This window comes from Dreissena polymorpha, chromosome 4, assembly GCF_020536995.1.
Source record: "Dreissena polymorpha isolate Duluth1 chromosome 4, UMN_Dpol_1.0, whole genome shotgun sequence".
NCBI classification, from domain to species: domain Eukaryota; kingdom Metazoa; phylum Mollusca; class Bivalvia; order Myida; family Dreissenidae; genus Dreissena; species Dreissena polymorpha.
Genome location: NC_068358.1, coordinates 61,103,971 through 61,127,603, shown reverse-complemented (window position 1 = coordinate 61,127,603; position 23,633 = coordinate 61,103,971). Strand labels below are relative to the sequence as shown.

The 23,633-nt window shown below is 34.7% G+C and overlaps 1 protein-coding gene across 7 annotated transcripts; it reads left to right on the top strand.

The window, feature by feature from the left end:
• Positions 1–12,286: 12,286 nt before the first annotated feature.
• LOC127879543 (uncharacterized) lies at positions 12,287–22,723 on the top strand. 7 transcript variants are annotated; one of them, XM_052426461.1, is made up of 18 exons: positions 12,287–12,421; positions 12,716–12,813; positions 13,262–13,290; positions 13,570–13,918; positions 14,034–14,101; positions 14,706–14,783; positions 15,449–15,571; positions 15,889–16,023; positions 16,153–16,230; positions 16,525–16,649; positions 16,857–16,943; positions 17,174–17,260; positions 17,396–17,473; positions 17,947–18,151; positions 18,886–19,038; positions 19,437–19,513; positions 22,106–22,176; positions 22,308–22,723. In XM_052426461.1, exons 1-18 carry the CDS (start codon positions 12,410–12,412, stop codon positions 22,420–22,422), a joined length of 1,968 nt encoding a protein of 655 aa, XP_052282421.1. In that variant the 5' UTR covers positions 12,287–12,409; the 3' UTR covers positions 22,423–22,723. The 7 variants fall into 7 exon arrangements, with proteins under 7 accessions (XP_052282421.1, XP_052282420.1, XP_052282423.1 ...); XM_052426460.1 differs by having other exon boundaries at positions 14,697–14,783; XM_052426463.1 differs by lacking the exon at positions 13,262–13,290 and having other exon boundaries at positions 14,697–14,783.
• Positions 22,724–23,633: the final 910 nt, after the last annotated feature.

Genomic DNA, 23,633 nt, shown 5'->3' with positions numbered 1-23,633 from the left:
ATTATTTAGAACGACCGACGACATTTGTTTTGAAATTGGCGAACGACCACACCCGAGTTATAGGCGAACGACCACACACTGTATTCTTGACACATGTATGCATGCAATAAAATGTATATTTCAGATGGATCGCTCAGACCCACATATATGCCGCTATTGTGGCAACGTACTTAAAAGCAAGTCGTCTCTGCGCCAGCATGAGATTAGTCACACAGGGACTGGGAAGGGATATACATGCTGCGATAAAGTGTTCTTTAGCAAGGCGAATCTGAACAGGCACAGGTACAATAATTGTGTTAATCATATATTGAATTATGTTTGTCAGAAAGTGTAATTAATACAAAAATATGCTGTTAATTTCTTCTTTTTAATTTCTATTTAACCCTGATGAAATTTTACAAATAAGAGGTACAAAATCGACACAGCAAAGATGGGTGCTTAACCTATCAAAACTATTGTATTTCATAACTAGTGTATCATGTCACATGCAAAAAGTCTTACTTGCTTATGTTTGTAATGGGATCAACATGGGCTTAATAAACAGCTTGAAGTACTGATAGTTTAAGGCCCAGTCTCACTAACACATTTTGCGATGCCGGTGGAGCCCCGATGCGTGATCCGGGGTCTACCGGTATGAACCGGGGCTCCACCAGGAATGTCCGGGATGAACCGGGTACAACCGGGGCTCCACCGGCAAACTATTAAAATGTTTAATACCTCCGGGATGAACCGGGAGTCACCGGGCCGTACCGGAAACAACCGGCGCGGCACCGGGAACAACCGGGGCAGCACCGTAGCTCCACCGGCACGAACCGGGGTTTATCTGAGATGCTTTTGACCCCGGCAGAACTACGGCAACGTCCCGGTCTGACGCCGGTATAGCCCCGATGAATGCCGGCAGAGTCCCGGTGTAGCTACGTTTCACCAATTAATGCCGGTAGAGCTACGGTTCGTGCCGGTGGAGCCCCGGTTGTAGCCGGTTAATCACGGCAGAGTTACGGTTATTGCCTCCAGCATGAACCGGGAGTCACCGGGACGTACCGGGAACAACCGGCGCGGCACCGGGAACAACCGGGGCAGCACCGTATCTCCACCGGCATGTCACCGGAGCTCTGCCGGGACGCCACCGGCTTTCACCGGGACGCTACCGACTACGACCGGGACTCCCCCGGCTACGACCGGAACTCACCGGGATAAACCGTAGCTCTACCGGGGCCGACCGGGACTCTGCCAGGATGTAAACCGGGAATATGTTATCGCGCTAAAAAATAACCATCGATCATCCCGGAAGTCGCCGGCCGACCGGCTCTATCAAACAGGGATTAAGCGGTGCTACACCGGCAATAGTGAGACTTGGGCTTTACACCATATGATTAATACTTATTGACCCATTATAAAATATTTTGACTAAAATAAGAAAATTGAGAAGGTTCTTATATCATTAAACGCTATTAAAATTTACTGATAATTATAATTGTAGATGTCATGTACATGGCGAAGGGAAGGCATTCGTGTGTACCAAGTGCAGTAAGTCATTTCCTACAAATGCTGACCTGCAGAAGCACATGCGGCGGGAAATGGACAGACAATTGCGTGTGATAAATGGGGCGTACGTTTTGCTGAGAATTCCAATTTAAAGGCACACAAAGATATGCACAACGAAGAACATAACTTGAAATGCTTGAAGTGTGACAAAGTATTCCGGCATCGAAGTAGCCTGTCTCGTCACATGAAAGTACACAGCAGTAATTAAGCGACGCCAAGTGTACAGTTCGCCAATCATGCATTTGTATTGTGCTGTCCGTGAAGTGATTATGTGTAGTTACATACATTTTATACATGGTCCTTTTACCCGTCCAAACACAGTTTGTGTGGTTATTGGAGTTTGTTGTGTATTAAAATGAAACTTTTTAAATGAGTTTTATAATATATACAATACTTCGTTTTGGTGTATGTCATGCTATTTATTGCAGAGTTGTTCCCTCTCACTTAGGTAGATTCTCTTGGTTTACCTTGTTCACGATACCTGCATCATTGTACATGCGAACTTAACAACAAACAATTATGTGCATCAAACTGAAACTTCATAGTTCTGTTGTTCATACTTTGTATAAGTACAAGACGTAATTTTTGTGGATGCAACACTATTTTATAGGGACAAATTTTCGGCTTATACAGTTTTAAAAAATATTAAAATTATTGCTTAAAACGTAGATATCTTGTTGATAGTCACTTAGTAGCATATATATTTCAATAATTATACATAGTTTTCAACGGGATATTTTAGCGACTGCGGCAACATTGTAGTAGCTTATAGTAATATAATGTACATGGCAATACCTCCAAGCCGGTAGATACCGGACTTGTAAATATACTTTGATGTGATGCAATCGGATTCCATAAGTGTGAGTTTTAATCAAACAGAGGACGTGTTGGTTAATCAATATTTTAGCTGTTATATTTTTTAACGATTCAATCAACATAGTATTGCTTTTTGTGGTATATACCTTACAATCATTGTATTTTATATATGTATTTATAGAGGGGTAACCGTCGATATGTCCATTTATTCAGAGTAATGCTCCATGAAACTAGGCGACTAAATTCGAATATCTACGTCTAAAATCTAATCTTTGTGTGTGATCAATGTGTACTCGGAACACAATTTTGGCATCAACATTGTTTTTCACCTGCTTGAAAGAAGCCATTTCGTGGGTATTTTTCATCTTCATTTACGAGTTGTTTGCTGTTTTTCTAGTGACATAGTATTTGTTATAAATTGGTGCTTGTGATAAATCATTTATAAAGACCTTGTTCTGTAGTTCATGTTTCGTTTGTAAATGTTTTTTTATGCGTTAACGATAACGATGTTGTAGATTAATTAAAATAGTTTATACAAATTGTTATGCTCATTTTAAGTATAAATGAGTCACACGATACAGAAACCTGATTAATACAGATATTATATAAACAATTCTAGTCAAAAGTTTCAACACAATTTGATTGATGGTTTGCTTTTGTATTATATAAATGCATACTTGATGTTCCATATGGCGAAGTCATTAATGTGATGATTTATGACTATTTACACTCAGTGCTATTATTTTTATGTTCTGTGATAATGTGTTCAGGAAAACATAAGTATACATTTTAGACTGACAGTTTTATGTTTGCAAATATCCGCACTGTGATCTTTGTCTTTGATTATTTTTTTATAATAAATTGTTAATCAGAAAAAAATGTTTGTGGTAAATAAAATGAATGTACAGTTTTGTGATAGAAAGGATACAAATATAAATTTTCACTCGTTTCACCATTCAACACCATTGTAAATAACTGCATATTTCATAAGACTTCCACCTCATTTATGAAATTTAATATGCATATATTAACACGTATAACAAGTTAAACAATAAGTTGCGTATCCACATACGCCACTTACGCATGGGATACGTATACAATATGGAGAAACACATGCACATTCAGTTGGTAAATGTTCGCATAAGTACATATATTTACCTTTAAATGAATATGTCATTACATGTTGCTGGTATAGAATCTATATTATTTACATTCGAATTCATCGTTTTGCTGTTTTAATATAGTACACAAAACACACAATGAAAGTTAGATGACGTCTGTTAAGCCCATTTTAGAAGTAACCATCATTTTGGAATCATTTCTTCTAGCTTTTTCCCACCTAAGACCAAGGGCGCCTTTTTGTATAGAGTTTCTGTCCATATCAACGGTCCCGCCTTTCTTCTTACTCCCTTTTCGATGATCAAAGAAATGGTCTCTGTAAGATTGAATACCATATTGAGCTTTATTATTTTAAACATCAGTTAGCGCAAATATGATGATAAAATATATTGAAACAAATTTATATGGTTCGTATTTAAGTATTTGTAACTTAAAAATATTTTTCAAACTTTAAACATTGCTAGCCTATTTCAAAGTTAAACAATGCACGTGGTTTCCAATTGATATTTGTTTTGTCATAACGATCGGAATTGAGCATATAAAGCCATATATGTACTAGCGGGATAAACAAAACGAAGTTTGTTTTCATAGCCTACAGTAAGTCCAACTAACTTACTTGATCGTAATATCAGTAACGACTGCTCTTAATCTAGAGACGCATGCCGCACAGTTCTGGTCACACTCTGATGATAAATCCTTAGACATCTCCAGCAGATGATATTTATGCGATCGTCCCGTACGGTATATACATGGTCTATAATAAAAAATATATTGTTATATGCATGAATATTCTATGACTATATACTAAATTATACTAAAGTATACAAAGGTTCTAAACAAAAATTAATTGAAAAACGGCGGGCCTATTATGAAGATTTTTGAACGCATAAGCTTATATTTAGGGAATCTATTTCCACCGTCCCCTTCGTTGAGCTTGAGCAAAAAAAAAGAATTATGTTAAGTGCTTCTTTATCAGATAAGTCAACGCTCAATGCTTTTAAAAAAGCGGATACCACTTAAGAAAAAGTCTCTTGTTGGACTTGTTGATACATTCGACATCGTACATCAAGACAAAGACGATGGACATCTCTTACCGATTGCTCTTGCTTTGTAAATGGGAGATTTGAAAGGAGTCTTAATAGGAGATTTCAACGGTGTCAGTTTGCGTTTGTTGGTTCGCGAAGGCGTCATGCATAGGTGTGCTGATTTGTTCGACATCTTGGTGTTGATGAATTTCTTTTGTGGCAACAAAGTTTTCCGAGCGTTTACATCATCTTTCGCGACAAGTTGAAGCAGTTCTCGCGTCATGTCAGCATAACCATATTTCGATCTTCTGGATTTGACTCTATGTAAGTTAAGCTTTGTTTTTCGTCGCATCTTGTTAAAATACTGAAAAAGATCAAATTTAAAAGTTATTGTTATTGTTAGCATGTGTGTGTGTGCGCGCGCGTGTGTGTGTATCTGCATGTGTATGTATGTATCTGCATGTTTAAGTATGTATTTGCATGTGTATTTATATATCTGCATGTTAATGTATGTATCTGCATGTGTATGTATGCATCTGCATGTGTATGTGTGTATGTATCTGCATGTTTATGTATGTATCTGCATATTTAGGCATGTATCTGCATGTTTATGTATGTATCTGCGTGTGTATGTATATGCACGTGTATGTATGTATCTGCATGTGTATGCGTGTATCTGCATGTGTATGTATGTATCTGCATATTTATGCATGAATCTGCATGTGTATATGCATGTGTATGTATGTATCTGCATATTTAGGCATGTATCTGCATGTTTATGTATGTATCTGCGTGTGTATGTATATGCACGTGTATGTAAGTATCTGCATGTGTATGCGTGTATCTGCATGTGTATGTATGTATCTGCATGTGTATGTATGTATCTGTAAGTTTATGTATGTATCTGCATGTGTATGTATGTATCTGCATGTGTATGTATGTATCTGCATATTTATTGCTGTATCTGCATGTGTATGTATGTATCTGCATGTGTATGCATGTATCTGCATGTTTGTATGTATCTGCATGTGTATGTATGTATCTGCATGTGTATGTATGTATCTGCATGTGTATGTATGTATCTGCATGTGTATGCATGTATCTGCATGTGTATGTATGTATCTGCATGTGTATGTATGTATCTGCATGTGTATGTATGTATCTGCATGTGCATGTATGTATCTACATCTGTATGTATGTTTCTGCATATTTATGCATGAATCTGCATGTGTATATGAATGTGTATGTATGTATCTGCATGTGTATGTATGTATATTTGTGTGTGTGTGTGTGTGTGCGTGCGTGCGCGTGTGTGCGCGCGCTTGCGTGCATTCGTACGAGTGTTTAATAATTAAGTGTGGTCGTTCGCATAAATTTATATACAAAGTGTGGTCGTTCGCAAATGGTTTTCAAGTGTGGTCGTTCGCACATTTATTTTCCCTTTATAATTATACTTAAGACAATGTTTATAACCTTTTTAAACCATTTAGATTTCGAAACTGTTCTGTTGGTCTTATTAGTACAGTTAAACATTGACAACTTGGTCTTTTAAAAGAGAAACGAACACAGAAACAAGATGTGTGGTCGTCTACATCGTCAAGTTCGATATTTGTCATTGAATGTTCTCAAAAAGTATTATACCTAAAAATATGAGCAATACATCAATGAAAAGTGGAATTCGCACTGAGTACGGTGCACCAAGGCATTGTAACATGTGTTCTGCTAAAACGGAGAAAACGTAGGAAAACATACCTTCGATTGACGTTTTATCCGAAAAATAGCCGTGGTCGTTCGCATTTGTGGTCCTGTGACAGTTTTTGTTCCCGCACATTGGATTTTCATGTGTAATGTTCTTTAAATAATAATAGTATTAGATAGATAGATAGATAGATTTATTTCAGTATAATGATACAACATGATAGCACAAATCTACATACATGATTAAATAGTAAAGCAATAAACATGTATGAGAAATGAAACCATGCCAATAGCATTATACCAAGGATTACACAAAAAAGAGAAATTAATCTCTTATTTCCATTGCGGTCCTTGGATATTGATGTTAGTGACATAGAGAGGCATGAGATGAATAGCAGATATTTGAGTTAAGAAAGACACTTATTTGCATTAGAACGTAGATATATTAAAATGTGGATCAATTTAAAACGTTATAGATCTAAATGAATGATTACATATTAAGAAGATGAGTTTTAACTGACAACTTAAAGTTAGCTTTACTTGTAATATTCCTTAAGGGGGTGGTATTTTGTTCCACAGAACACAAGCATTATATGCAAAAAATTTAGCACCAACACCTTTGACTTTGGGCAAAATATAGCACCCACTTCCACTTGACCTAGTCTTGTATGAATGAAGAGTGTCAAAGAGAACAAAGTTTTTACCCATATATTCAGGAGCCAATCCATTTCTGATTTTGAAAACATGACAAAGGGTAGCTTGCTCCACTCTCTTTTAAACAGGTTACCAGTTCAAAATCTTAAAATGTTCAATACCTATATGTGACATATGACCTAGATTGAGGACAACCTTAATAATTTATGTTGTGTGACCCGAAGTTTATCTTTCCAAATTTTGGTAATACCGTGATACCAACAAACAACACGCGTAATCGAAATGACATTGTATTAGAGCCATGACCAGAAGTTTCTTATTGTAAAATGAGAGAAAATCACGTTTTCTATACAGAAACTTTAACCTTGTATTGGCCTTTTTAACAACAGAACTAGCCATGGAATCACCAGACAGAGACTAATCAAGAGTAGCACCAAGATATTTGACTGTATATGTTGACTGAATATGAGTACCATTACAACTAACATTGACAGAAGCACCAGACATTAACCAAGGTTTAGAACCGAATAGAATTGTCTGTGTTTTACCTAAATGAAGAGAAAGTTAATTGTCAATTAACCATTGACTGACAGACTGTAACTCATCTGACAGTTCTTTTTCAATGAAAGACCTGTCTTTACCTGCAACAAGAATGGCGGAATCATAAGCATACAGAAGACGTTAATTTCTAACCACTGCCTGCATATCATTTACATATATTAAGAAAAGTAGTGGTTCCAAGATGGATCCCTGGGGAACACCGCAAGTAACCTTACCACTAGAAGAGAAGGAACCCGCTACATCAACAAGTAGTTGCCTGTAAGAATGGTATGACTTAAACCATTGAAGAACATCAGCATGAAAGAACCAGAAAAGTTGTATGAACTGAGTGACCTTTTGTTAGAAATCAAAGCCCTGAAAGAAAATGGTGCATACAAAAGTGCTCTTTCCTTCTTCGACTGAAGCCTTGGGGTGACTCCGATTGCGCGCAAGCTGCCAATTAACCTACAGGAAAAAAGGGTTTCTACCGCAAGTGCATATAAATTGAAATTCAAAGTGTCCTTCCCACCATTTGAAGAAATTTACAATTTCATAAGATCACAGTCAAAAATAAGGAACGAACCTAGTCTAGTTCTTTTGCACAATGATAATTAGACCAATCGAAAATCTACTGCAGTAGCAAAACCAAGAACGCATAATTACACGCATAATTACACAGTAAAGAAAACTGTGTTAGATCATGAAAACAGAACTCTAGAATGTGAAATACATAACACGACAACCCACTCAACTAACAATTGTAGACGTTTTTTAAGAAAGTCCTTGGCTGATAAGCAAAAAATACTAAAGGATCACAATCTCTGCTTTAAATGCTTCGGATCCAATCATTTGTCCAGAGATTGCAAGGAAAAGATTGTTTGTTCAAAGTGTGGAAAATTTTACAACACAATGCTTCACATAGACTATAAAGTCCAATGCGGGGAGTCCCCTTCAAACCAACATGAGTCCTCAATGACACACGGCGGGGAGCGAGCTAGTCATTAACTTTGGATTAAATATGCCTAAAGCCATAAATGGCTCATAAATGAAATTCTGCCTTTGCAAAGACCCGACCGATTTACAAGCAAATAAAGATGATGCGGCTTGAATGTGTGTCAATATAAAGGCCGAACTGATCCCATGTGATGCGGGTTCACAGAGTTCAAATACAAAGTCCATTTAAGTATAAACGCTGTGTAGGAGACATACTTTATTTTTAGACGCAATGAGTCGGTTTCAGAAATACATCTTACGGGCGAACTTACGAACGGATGGGAACATACAACAAGCTTCCTTTTCAAAATAAATATACAAGATCAATAATACTTTAACTTACCATTTGTGACGTAATTACGTATTGGTCGTGGAGAACACACAGTAACAAACAAAGTTCATTTCTATTTTCATCGCGATTTATTTCTGTTGAATATTTTCTTATACTACGCTTGCTAATGTTCGTGAAATACAACAAACTGCTGGTAAAAAGTTGTTAAAATAGAATTAAATTGAATTTTCTTTCGGCTATTTTTAGCATATGTCAACGCTCTGAGGCTACACATCACGTTAGTTGCAAAAATGTAAACATTTCTTCCAATTATGAAACGGGTTTATCTTTCATAATTCTTGACAACGTTGTACCTAAGCTGTGTTATTAGCAGTTTTGATGCAAGAGTAACTGAAATCCGGTAAAAATTAGACCAGTTGATATGCATAATAATAAGATTTGTGACCTTTATAGAGCCATTAAGATCGATTTCGATGATTGGATGATATTGCATACGAAGTTAAACATGATCAATCATTGAAGTGCCTAACAGCATACACGTTTTGATTTTTAAACGATATTGGTTAAATTTTGTTAAAATACAATATGTCAGTATCAAGACCTTTATGTGGCATTGTATGGCTTAAAACATACAGCCATGAATTGAGTTTATATTATTGCATAGCATTCTTACATTCTAGAAAAATATAAGGCAAAACGATCAGGTCGGTGATTTTGGATCATGGATTGAAACTGAAGATTTCGCAGCAGAGAATCGATTAGTGGTCATTATATTGTTGATTATTAACCGTATGAACAAATTGCAGGCCCTGGGCACATGCACAAATAAATGGGCCTTGCTCTGTGTAAAGGGGGTTTAATGCATATGCGTAAAGTGTCGTCCCAGCTAATCAGGAAAGACACTTTCCGTCTTAACACGATTTTTGCTTAGAATAGACTTTCGTGAACCAAAAACATATGATAAAAGCGGGTATTGACTTGACGTTCTTTAAGTAAAATCTTCGTTTATTAAGAAAACCGTATTGGTATACAAAGCCAAAGCAACTGGGGAACACTGTCTACTTTTGTGCATGATTAAGAAGCCTTTTTTGCTTTATCACAATCAAAGTTCTTTTCGAAGTTATAATATACACTTTTAGTTCTTTTTTTTGCATTTATGCTGATTTCAAAGACAGTATAAATGCCCAAAACAATTGTTCAGCATGATATGGTGCCGTGTTTCTGTAACTTGTGACTCCTCAATTCCTTTTAAGTTAAACTATTTTGTTACAATGTAGTATTGATTTGCTGAACATCATGTCTATCAAAACTCGTATCATACTGGTCATTAATGGTGAAATTGTATCTTATTGACATATTATATGTGTATAATTAAATGTCGTCGATGTGTCATTTTAGAATTGCTCATCAATGTGTAATGCATTTACATATAATACGGCATTCGATTGTTAACTTTAGGTTGAGGTGGTAAATTCCACAGTGTCCACGCTTGGAATAAAGGTGTGGTCATAGAAATGACACCACCAAACGCTCAGGTAACTTCCGGCTTTAGACTATTGGCTATTGCGGATCATTTACATTTAATGGACAGAAAGCTGTTTTATGATTATCAAATTAAAAAAGGCTTTTTATAACAAGCATTCATCAATCATGGACCATACCTTTTCGTTTCGTGTAAGCGTGACGATCGGGTATATAACAAAATTCCTTCTCGGCAAATTATATTTTCTATCACGTCTTATAATTTCTATTTAACGTACACATGTACATAAGTGTTATTTTGTAAAGTCAAATAGTGCAATTTTAAATGCGAAAACGCAAACATTCAATGCTAATGTTTATTAAACCTGTGATCTTTATTTGTGAAGCTAAAATGTTAATGAACAAAATTACACCGCTTTCGGTATCTCTTATATTCCATTCATGTATGTTCGGAATTGTTGAACTAAATATTTTCCATACAACGTATCTAGTTAATACTCTTTAATGTTATTAGACTTTATACATCAACAACATAACATAATAACTAATTTTAATGCCCCCATGCCATTTGCTTTTACCGAATTACTTTTTGTATTTTAGGTACGTTGGAACAGTGGAATAAGAGGTGATTATAGTTTTGGCGAAGACGGCAGATGTTACATAGAACTTTGGTACGGATGTTTTCTGCCATATCTGGTCTGTATGACGCTTGACAATAGAGTTCGAATAGTATTATCAGGTATATTATTATTTTATTATTCCTATGAAATGCCTGTTGCATGTTTCAGTGAGAGTTATGATAAATCATCATCTAAAGACTCGGGTATTTCGTCGGCCACGGCCGCTGCTCGTTCTTAACGCATTACGAAAAACCTAACACAGAAGTAGAATGTTTGTGCGAGAATATTACTGATTCGCATACTGACATTAATGTGTGTCAGTTGATATATATTTACAAACATATTTGTGTCACTCACTTGTCCTGTTTCTGTTAACTTGCTTTCTGGTATATTGTATACTTTATCAATATTCACTTGTTAAGAGGCAATGTAGTAATACAAATGAACAATTGTATTTTGTGTATTTCTGAACCCTCAGCTTTATCTGCTGAATATATTGTGTTTGAGTATTTGTTTTAGGTTTGTACTATTTATAACGTTTGATCTCATATCGGTAATGTTCTGTTTCAAAATAACTAATGAGCAATTATAGTGCAAGCGTTGTATCTTTCAAATCACATATTCGTTACTCGGATAACTCGACATAGCTGCGGTAAGGTCGACAGCGGTTAATATATCAAATTTCGACACTCAGCTATTGGTTGTCTCATATTTTTAGTCATTTTCTTGTATTGTTCACGCGCCCGTCTGCTTGTCCGTCCGCAACACGGACCAAATAACTAAACAGGTACATATCATTAAATTTATTCAAAAAAACACTAAATCCCTCTTAATGTACATTGACAGTGATAATGAACATACTATTAGTATACATATTGAAAGGTATGTGAAATGTATGCATGATCCTTCATTTCTCCACAGATGATATGTTAAATACCAGATTACCGTTCATAATATAGCGTTACTCTTAACAATGCACGTTCTTGGAAACTTGGAAAGTACATATAAATAATCATGAAATGTAATATACACATGAATAGCATATGGGACACATAAATAATGCACATAGGATAAATTAAAACTCCGTCTTACGGGAAAGCGTTAACGAATGTCCTGACGTATTCGCACAGTAAAAATGCTATTTTTGAACAAACAAGTAACGTAGATATAAGTGAAATGAATAACTAATTTTAAATTGCGCAATGCCTTTTGGTATCATCAATTGCGAGATAAACCAATAAATATTACAAATACGTATTGTATTTATATTACGAAATTGACGAGCAGGTTTGCTATTTAATTTATTGAAGGAATAACATCTAGAGTCGAATTATATCGAAGCGAAAAAAATATGTTTGCAACTCAATTCTAGCGTATATTGTCAATCTTCAAAAACACTGATAAAACATTATAGCCATTTATGTTTATTGAGCTATATAATGCATACATTACATACTGAGATTGACGCACTGCCTTCGCAGGACACCGTAGAATACCCGATATTTTAATTGAGGAAGTAATTTAAATACACCTTCGTTTATTTATATACTGTGGAATGCCCTTTTGTATTATCAGTTACTAAACCATTCATTGATAGGACACAATTATTGGATATTACATACCAAATGGCCGAACAGGTTTTGTATTTTGTTTTACGTTATTGCTGAATACACACATTTTATGTTAAACACTTATCTTACGTGCATTTATGTATTGCCGTAAAATAAGGTGTGCATTAAAGCGTATTTCAGCTCAACAAGCCGTACGTGTATATCGAAAGTAGGTTTTAACTTAATTTAAAGCCATTAATAATCTTATTAAGAGTCGATATATTAAAAGCAAAGCAATTTCTGAATAATTACGTTTGTCTAAATAGTTGTGTTTGTTTTAAAAGATTTATACTATATTAATATAAGCATATATCTTTCTAGGTTAATTTAAAGTCCGACATAAAAGAGATAAAGGAGGTCATAAGGCAACTTGAAGCGAAATTTAACAGGGTTTTACCGAATGAATCAGCCTGCCCTTGGTAAATTGAACATATGATTTTATGAGTATTATAATTTCCATCGTATTTAATAACTCATGTGGACTATTTTACAATTAAAGTTGTGCTCAATTTACCAACACATTAAGATAGGTTAAACATTTAACATTCGCTCCTGATAAACAGCTTTTAGAATTCTATTGGTGTATGAAGCACATGTTTATGTAAATTAATTTAGTATCCTCGTAAGGCACGTTGACATCATAGAGCAAAAATGCATATGTGTCACATTAAGGGATGGTTTGCCGTTAGTTTCATTCGGCCAGTGTCTGCAATTGAATTAAAAAAACATCAATCTAATATACTTGTTAACAAAACTAACTTTTACTCAATTTGAAAGTAGCTTTTACTGACATTTTCTACGAATAAAGATGTTGAACTAAAAGCACAATGTGTTAATTATCAAAGTTAGATGTTTGTGCTTTTTCAGTTCCAGCCATACAAATGTTTTACGAGCAGGTAATTGATTATAAATGTTATAATGAAACAAAACATTCCACCTAGAACAAATAACGTTTCACAAACAAGACGAAAAAATACTTTGTTTCATATAAAGTCCTCAGAGTAGATGTGTTTTGACAATGTATTCTTTTTAATACTTTTTCTGTTCTTACTACACAGTTAGATGCAGTATAGCTAAGAATGTTTTCATACAATTCAAAACACAAGAAAACGCAAACGACAACGTCTTATCGGTATATATCTGATAACACACAACGTACTTATATTTCTACATAGAATTAGGTGTCGTTGCTGCTCGCCTAGACGTATTGAAAGCTACAGCTGAAGTCACGCGCCAATTTGAGAATAAACTAAAAGATATGCATATTAAGCTGAATGAAATGCAGCAGACGCTGCACGAGTTGCAGATCGATAGAGACAAAACTGACGATACATCAAACACATCACGGTCAGAGCCTGTGAATGCGATTCGACACGATACACATACCAGGACCTCTACAGGAATTACACAATTAACAGACAGATCAACTGAAAACATTACAGCCTCTGCAGATAGACAGACCCAGACAGATCTGTACTCTACTGAACAAATTAGCGGGAATTCTTTAATTGAAAATGCATCTAGGTAGTTCTCCATCTTTTAAATCGAACCAAGTTGTATCATTTTAAAATTGCATTTAAGAAACATGTCTTCTGGCACATTATGATATTGGATCCAATTTTACTATGTTTGCATGTAGCGACAGTCATTCGAGATGTGCCAGTGCGATGTGTAATGACCAAGCGTGCTCGAACCGATTTGAAAAAGGTCAGTGAAAAACACGAGTGTGCCACAAACCAGTAATTAATCGTTTAACCATTATTATGATTTGTATCACATAGTACTGAATGCTCACGTTTAGTATTTATGTATTTTGAATTAAATGTATTTTAAACGTATCAGCTTCTTTAATTTTTTTTGAAGGTATTACATATCGTTTTGTTTCAATAATCTTCTCAATTATATAGTATCGTGCTGAATACTCACTTGAGAAAGTCAATAGTTTTTCATTTCAAATCTTAAGTATCATTTTAATTAATCTATATATATTCATATTAAATAATTGGTAAGATCGAATATCACATTTACACACACCTCTTACTTTTACAAATACTTTAAACTTGAACGCATTAGTTTTGCTTTGTTTGCGCTTCCATACATTTACGTTGTTGATTACTGAATTTCCAGCACGTATGTGAAAAGGGAAAAATCGCATTTCTTAAGAAATTGAAACTGCTGTAAACTTAAATAGAACAGTTATGAAGAAAAGTGTATGAGTTTGTTTTTCATCGATCTTTAAATTCCCTAACACGATTGGGAAAACTTAAACAATTGTATTATCTTAAACCTATTTTTTTTGCAGGAATGACAGTGATAAAACAACCTCAACGAAAAGTTTTTCCGAAGAAAGATTCGTGGATAACACAGGCCAGACATGAATGCGCCATTGGTAATATTTGCAACACTTGGCAATAATGTAAAGAAACCGTATGGGTGGTAATATTGGCAACTTATCGCAATAATTTAAAGAAACTGTATGGGAACATTCATAACAACGTCTTTTAGGCCCTCTTCAGTGACTTGATTTTATGTGAAGAATGATGCACAATAAACACATACTGCACTAGCTGTATTTGAGCTACTGTTTGACACTTATGCTTTATGAAATGCACTGATTTTTGTTTGAATAAGGTAGCATTAAAATACAAATCATAATACAACATTCATACATAATATCTTATTTCGCACTTCCGCTCTAGATTGTGAACTATTTTGCACTCTCAAGACCCAGTAGTTAAAAGCAAGAGTAAATCTGTTCCATGTGATAGAACTAACAACAAGTTAAAATCACCCAAGTTGAAAACTAACAAGACATTATAAATCATTTATGAAAAAAAAATCCAGCCTTGTATATTTTTATGTTAAACTTTAAAATAACATCTGACCAGGGTTAAATGTATGTGGATTTTGCTGGGTTGAATTTAATAAGAACATTGCAACAATACTTTTCCATTTTAGCCATGATTAAGTTTAAGCAATGATTAACCCAGTGCCTGATTTATCCAGATTTGAACAACCGGGTCCGAATTCATTGAGGGCTTTTTACTGTTTTAGCGTCTTTAATCACGGGTGAAGTTAAAGGTGTGGTAACCGTGTTCTTGATAGACATATCGGAAAGCATGGCGGCAGGAGAGGCGTGGGTACAAACCAGGACGTTCGTGAATGATTACCTGAAAGGTTACACAATATTTTGTTGTGTCATCTGGTGTTTTAACGCTGCCATAAATAACCTTAGTAACCACGAAATTTGTTATACGAAAATATACAAAAATCATCATTTTTGTTACAAATAAAACATTTGGCATTGAATAAAGTTAAATGACACTGTGGTTTTGTAATATACATGTATTGCTATAAGTATAAGGTCGCTTCTAAAAAATGGCATATCTCTCTTAACAAACTGTATATTTGATCCGAATGCTTTTAAGGTTTAGGTTGTACGCATTTTGTGGTTGTCGTTATAATTAATGACACATGTGTCGGACAATATACAGGTTTGCAAGAAGTTCGAAGTCACGATGGTTCATCCAGCCTCATAGATGAATACATTGCAATAGCAACATTTGGGCACGAAACTAGGCTGCAACTTTATCTAACAACGGGCTATGACTCAGTTACTGACTACATGGGTGAGAAAAAAAACCCACAAATATAATTCATTGTACCTATCTGATGCTTAGCATATAATTCTTTAAAAACCGTCTGTTTGTAGCTTGAATATTTGTCATTCACAATTAAAATGACCGTTTTTGTTGCAGATCATGTCCGATTGGGCGGACCCAGTCCTCTATATGGAGGCTTGTGGTTGGCAATGGTAGGGGCATTATCGTGCGAAGGTTTGTGACAAAGATTGCTATAGTAATGTCTGATATTGTTCTACAACAGTGCACGTATGGTAATAATTATATTCGTCTTATTGACGAATAAGTAAATTTTTCTTGAACAGTGATTCACTAGCATAAATAGGTATGACATAAATATTGTGCCGTCTATCTTTATATAACTTTTAGTTTGCACTATAAGGTGTTTAATATGTAAGTGTTGTACAATTTTAACAATTTATTAAGTGCAATTTACTTTTTTAATGTCGCCTCTGACATTACGCTGTCATGACGTCTTTCACTTTACAGATGAATATTTTACAACAAATGGCATTTTAGTTGTACCAAAAATTATAGTCATCAGCGACTATAAACCGACAGAAACACTGCTATTAACAGGACCCGACATCCCAAGGGAAGAAGCAATCGACGAGGTTTTCTAACAATAATTTTCCTATTGCTTGTTTATCTTTAAGCTTACCAAATTTGACAATACCTGTGCTTTTTAAAAGATTAACAATAAACATCTGCACATATACGGATTAAAAGAATCTTGCTTTTCCATATTTTTTCCAACTTTATTTCGTTGTTCGTTTGACGCTCATCATTCCAAAGTACCATGCGTGTTAATTATTTTGTAGAGTTTGACGGACATTTTGTCAGCATTAGACTCAATTAGTAAAAGAAATATATCCGTGTTCTTCGTTGCTGTTGGAGACTCAAACCAGGTTGTTATCTGCCTATACATAAACTCTAACACTTGTTGTGGAAGTAAACATTATACGCCCTTACCATATGTGACGAAAAAGATACAAATCTGAAAAAATATGTGAAAAAACATGATTGAAAAAGGCATGTTCATTTTATTCTGTTAAAATAAATAGCATGCCAAAGATTTCTTATCTATTTCATAATTTCAATCAAATGTATGCCTTAAATATTTTTGACAACATTTCAGGACTTTGTCAATGTTCTGAGGTCCATCGACAAAAATGTGTACACATATACAGATGGACGAAGACTATCTAGACAATATTTCCTCTCGGTAAGAAAACAATCATAATAATCGACCCGATTGGTTGTTAACAAACAGTATATCTAAGCTACAACGTTAGCATTTTTAAATAGCATGTAGATGTATGTTCAATGGGATAATTCTTTAGTTTTATTATTCATCTAGACAAGGGCAGGAACGCTTGATATCATGTCTCTCATGTGGGACTTCAGACGAAGGCCGGACATGTCGAGTGATGATCAGGTAATTGATCATTTTATTTGTTATACGCTGTTTCGGTGTTTTCGTGGCGCTGTCCCGAAGATTTAAAATGAACGGACGGGTTAGTTGTGACATTCCATGCATCTAACAATTAGACTATTTTCTTCGTATACGGTAGACAATGACTGGGTGAAGGCAGACTTCGTCTAAACAGCGCTCATTGAATGTACTTTTATTAATAGTATTGTGATGGTGTTGAAGCATATTTCGGATTACCTTCACAAAAATCGACAAGCTGAATGATGTCTGTATTGACGCTGTCGTCACTTTATCATTACCTTGAATGTTTGAAGCCCGCATAAAGACTCTTTAGATACCTGATTTGGAACACAGCCTGCTGGTCTCTTAATCGATCGTGTGTTTGAACCAGATACTTTGCATGTAAACTTATAACTGCTGTGAGACCAATTATGTTTATTTTATTAATACATTATATTTGTATGTTTACATTGTAGGCAGATATGTTTGCTATTCGAATCGAATCCGATAGGCGTATGAAGGAGCTAAGAGAACGTCCAGATCGAAGAACACTGTACTGTGAAAGTACGAGTACAATATTACCAAAAATTGGGTCACGAGTACGACGGGGCCCAGACTGGCCGATGACTGATGATCACGATGGCAATTTGCCTGGAACAGTTGTTGGTCACTCAGAAGAAGGCAAGCATAAGTTGCAATCATTATTCTTATTGTGACAATACAATTTTCACTGTATTATGTTTTAAAGGGGCATTTTCACAGATTTTGGCATGTTTTGAAATTTGTCATTAAATGCTTTATATAGATTAATGTAAACATTAAATTTTTAAAGCTCCAGTAAAAAATCAAAAATAAAATTTAAAAAAGGAAAAAAAGTAGCCCGCAGCAGGGCTCGAATCAGTGACCCCCGGAATCCTGAAGTAAAAACGCATTAGCCAACTGAGCTATCCTGCCAAGCATACATAACATGCGTATTGTATAGGTTATATAAGCAATCTTCGTAGTTTCACAAATTTAAACGACAACAACAGAACTCTCCAAATTATTCAATCGTTTCGCGTTGCAACGCTTTGTAATTTTTAGGTTTTTAAATCGTCAAAAGATGCATATAATGGCTATATTAGACCTTGGCAAATGTTCCGTAATACTGTTTTCTCACAAATATCATAACTAAACCGAACATTTGCGAATCTGAAACAACTTTTGTCAATTTTGTCAATTTACCAAACCGTGAAAAGATCCATTTAAGAACTTATTATTCGACTGGTTTCATATTTTGATTAAACCTATCTCGTTCATGTCGCCAACTAATTGTTCGAATATATACTAACACAACAATGTGAATAGTGCAACTCCAATTGATCAGTAATATTGTATTGCATATACAATTTGTACATCGAATGCTGTTCTTACAGTTTCAAAAGTATGGGTTAGTTGGGACAAGGATAATGTACTTTGCTACAGCCAAAAATACGGACTACACGGTTTGTATGAGATTGTAGTGACGGAAGAGCAACGTGATTTGAAACCAGGAGAGAATATTGCCGTCGGATGCAAAGTAAAACCAGGTATAAACTTAACGATTGTATTAAAGATGTATGTATTTGAACTGAATTACAATTTACCACTGGAATAGAATATACGGTATTAATTTAACGTATCCATGAAAATATATTATCGAAACGATTATGTATTCATTTATGCATAAATTACTATGTAGTATATTTGTCTCTTTGTCTGACAGTTTAAGTCAACAACTTGCCATTGCAATATCATGTGCTTATGTTAAATTGTTTTATTTTAATGAAATATACAACTTGTTTTGATAAAGTATTGACAATGAGTGAGTATTAGTATAAATGAATAATAATTGTATTATACTCGAAAAGTAAAGTAAATGTCTTATATTACATGTTTGGACTAATTTGTACTGAGGGACATATACGAGCTTTATTCTTCTTGCTAGGCCGAGACGGCGATTTTCAGGGTTTTCATGAGTGGAACACTGGCATCGTCATTCGAGTCCAACCACCAAAAGCTCATGTACGTAACCTGATCCATGCCGTTTTCAGTTATATATGAGCCGTGCTCTGTGAAAAGGGGGTTTAATGCATGTGCGTAAAGTTTCGTCTCAGATTAGCCTGTGAAGTCCTCACAGGCTAATTATGGACGACACTATCCGCAAAAAAATATAATTTTGCGAAAAGGAGACTTTCTTGAAACGAAAAATATCATAAAATCGGAAAGTGTAGTTCCTGATAAGCGTGTGTGGACTGCACAGGCTAATCTTGGACTACACTTTACGCACAGGCATTATACCCCCTGTTCACAGAGTACGGCTCTCTTAATAAAGTGATAATGTGACATGGACGAAAATCAACGAAAGTTATCAACAGTTTCAACTGTCACTGATTCCAACAATACCGAATATTATTATACTGAGAACGAAAAAAACAAACAAACAAAAACAAGCACTTATGTCTACTTCAATAAAAAATCATGTGCAGCAATCAACATTTGAAATTTATTTTAAATAAGTAGTATCTTTAAAAAAAAGATATTCGGCGTATATCCTGACTTAAAAATAAAGGTAGAAAATTCACCTTTTTTAAGTTATTAAATTAATTAACATAGGTTTTATCATCGTTGTGTTCTTTTTTTCACTAAATAGTCGCATATCCACCGCATGAAATGTTTGTTATGAAGTGCACGTATATTACACTACATAATAGTTTTCGCAGATACATTTTACTATGTGGCATCACTTCATGTGAGTCTTCACATGACTTATAATGAATTTATTTCTTCGTCGTCGAAACATGTTGATATTTAAATAAGACTCAGTTTTGTTTCAACATATTCAAATAATCTTGCTACATCCGCGTCATGCGAACATTAGTCTAATGACATATGCGGCCAGCGTAGCTCAAGCCAAGCCTGCGCACTTGCGCCGTCTGGTCATGGGCTACGTCCTCCTCTAAAAAACAACATGTAAGGTTTCGTGGTACCTCCTGAGTATCCTCTTCAGTATGCATATCCTAACAAAACTGCGCGAATGCGCAGGCTGTGTTGTAGCTACGCTGTTAGCATTTTGCTTAAGCCCTATTTTCGCATAATGTGGGTTTTTAAATATCTCAGTTTGTCTTGTAAATGGAACATCAAACCACAATATAGTATGATTGAAAATTGAAGTCACGCAGCCGCTGTACTATTTATAACAAAGTGGCAAATGTCGGTAGCCTATTCTGACTTGCAGGAAAGATTTTCAGACAGACTGATCGGTGCGTCACAGATGTGGGGCTGGATAAACGATTTCCCAAATATCATGGACCCTATACTATTTCAGTGGTTTTGTCTCACAATACGAGTAAAATGGCATTTACCGACTGGTTTTCATTTATTTCTTCTTTCTAGTACATTCCGTCCTCACCTGGCAATTTACCGTAATTACTCTAAGTTTTCGGACACTTACAAATAATTTTTTTTGTATCCGAAATTTTAGATACGAAAAATATTTAAAAAGTACGAGTGTCCGAAAATCAAGAGACCTATATGTTATGTTTGTTTGTCTATTATTATAATGAAATAAAACCAATATATAAATGTGCAATAATTGTATTGCGTTATACTCTTTTTTATCTGCTTTAAATTAAATAAACTTCATTTATTTGCAATCTCTTACCTAACATGGTATATAAAACCGTTATAAAAACAATTATACTGCTACCTGAATACGATATCATTTAAAATGGTGTTGGGTGAAACCATTGTTTATTATCGGAATACATGGTAATCTACCCAATAACGCAAATGTAACAGTCCATTGACCTCAGGGCATTCTATGCCAGGTTTTATGACCTTAATCCGCTTGTAAAATTCCATGATCGAAGGGTTCCAGATAAGCGAAAACAGGGCAAAATCTGGTAAACTAGCGCTGTTTTTATTTGACGAGATTTCGAAAACCTGATCTACGTTTATTGCTTTTCTCGCCTATTAAACAAACTATATTTAACATTTGCCTGATGTTCCGTGTATCCATCATCGTCACAATGTTTATAACTGAACTTAAAAATACAAATACGAAAACGATAGAAAACCTTGCCAAATATCCAATTATATTATGACAACAAAAATGACATGTGACGTAAAAGCCTAAATCTAGTTAACATTTGAGGTCATTCATGTACAAAATAACGATTTCATAGTGCAGCCTTATTACAAGTTGTTAATTAATTGCCAACCGTTTTCCCCATGTACTGTCAATTTGATAGACCAAAATGTCATTTATGTGTGAGTGTACCTTCCTTAATAAGCTTGACTTTTCCTTATATTGCATACTAGCGTCTAGTGTTAAATGGGTATATAAACTGTCACTTTGCATTTAATAAAGTACCACGCACACAGGTAAGAATGTAGTTGTACGATTTCTAGTTGTATTGGGCGAGATCCCGTTTATGGGCTCGCTTGTATCTTGTGGATTAACTACTTGATTTGTTAATGGACTTTGGGAAGTTTATGAATAAAAATATATGGAGCAAAATAAAATGGAACCTTTATCTATGTGTTAGCGTCATTGTTCAGATCGAATAACGCTACACATACTTTAAGCCACAGACATTCCTATACTTTTTTCAGGTCCGTTGGGACAGCGGATCTCGTGGGGACTACAGTTATGGAGAGGATGGAAAATACGAAATAGAAATCTGGTATTTTCTTCATACTTAAATTTGGTTGTCGGCTGACTTATTGGGATTAAGAAAACTTAACATTTTTAAGCGTGTTGACCTTCTTTATTTAATGATAACTATCCCAGCATAAAAGTTCAACTATTTTACAGCAACTTGGCAACGGGTGAAGCATCCGCATCTGGGTCGACATGTCTTGATGCGTCACCTAATACTGACGACGCAACTGGTGTAAAGCACAAACAGAAAAATAAAAACAAAAAGTAGATACATGTACATGAGGTGGTCTTGAAATGCATCGTGTTCATTTCATTTATCGAAATAATATGCTCAGACGAGTGAGACATACAACACAATACAGCATGATTTTCAAGTGCATTTCAAGATATGAGATGAACGATTTAGGCCGAGAGGGAAGAATAAATATGATACTTGATTAATTGTGTATGATGTGTATAAGTGATGTGATATTTATGCCGTATGTGGCATTCCATTATTATTGTTAAATGGGCATTTGTCTTATCTACAGTCATTGTATTGATATGTCTGCATTTTGCGGAACAAATATCATATTATCATATTCGCGTCATTTAATAGGGCGAGAGAAAACCATGACAGTAAATTTATATTTATATCCCTAAAATATATCTACATTGTATTTTAATACATATACAGTACACTTTCTAGCTTAAATACGTTCATTATGTATATGTTAATGTTATTTTAAAGTATTTGAAAACAGCAATAATTAGTTTTATTTTAAGATTTTGGAAAACTAGAAATACAATTGTATTATATTGTATTAACGTTTTAATTAAACCTACCTGTAGAATTGGTGATTCGACATCGTTCAGTTCCATCCGAATTTAGAGTTCATATGTGCCAACGAACGGGTTCGGTTTCCCCAAAACTAAGTTGATTTTATTTCAATTCATATTTACAGTATATTAAAACATGTAAAATCGCATGGGTATTAGGTTATATGCTTCACTATTTTTAACTGCGTCATTAAGGCTTGAACATCGCTGATCACTCCAGTTGTGTTTTTATTATACGAACGCTATGTCTGTTAAATAGCGCAATAAAAATATGATATTTATGGCACGTATATTGTTAAAATAGTGTCAATATTTTAAATGTAGAATTAAAACATTTGTAAGCGACAATCAACAAGATGTAACTTTAAACCATCCTTATAGTATTTTATCTTGATAGATTGAAACATGAAACCATATGAAGTTACATAAGACTACCATAATTACTCTAGGTTTTCGGACAATGTTTTCTTTTCCGAACTTTTAGATACGAAAAATATTTAATATATACAGGTGTCCGAAAATTTAGAGACAGGTATGTAATGTGTAATATGAAATAAAAACAATAAATCAATGTGCGATAATTGCATTGTGTTTTACTCTTCTTTCTCTGCATTGAAATAAGTACAACTTCACATCTTTACAATCAATTACCTGAAATAA

Coding starts and splice junctions, on each gene's coding strand:
- LOC127879543 (XM_052426460.1), top strand. Junction 16,024..16,152: donor CTCAGTTACTGACTACATGG/GTGAGAAAAAAA, acceptor TTTTTGTTGCAG/ATCATGTCCGATTGGGCGGA. Junction 19,514..22,105: donor TCCAACCACCAAAAGCTCAT/GTACGTAACCTG, acceptor TACTTTTTTCAG/GTCCGTTGGGACAGCGGATC.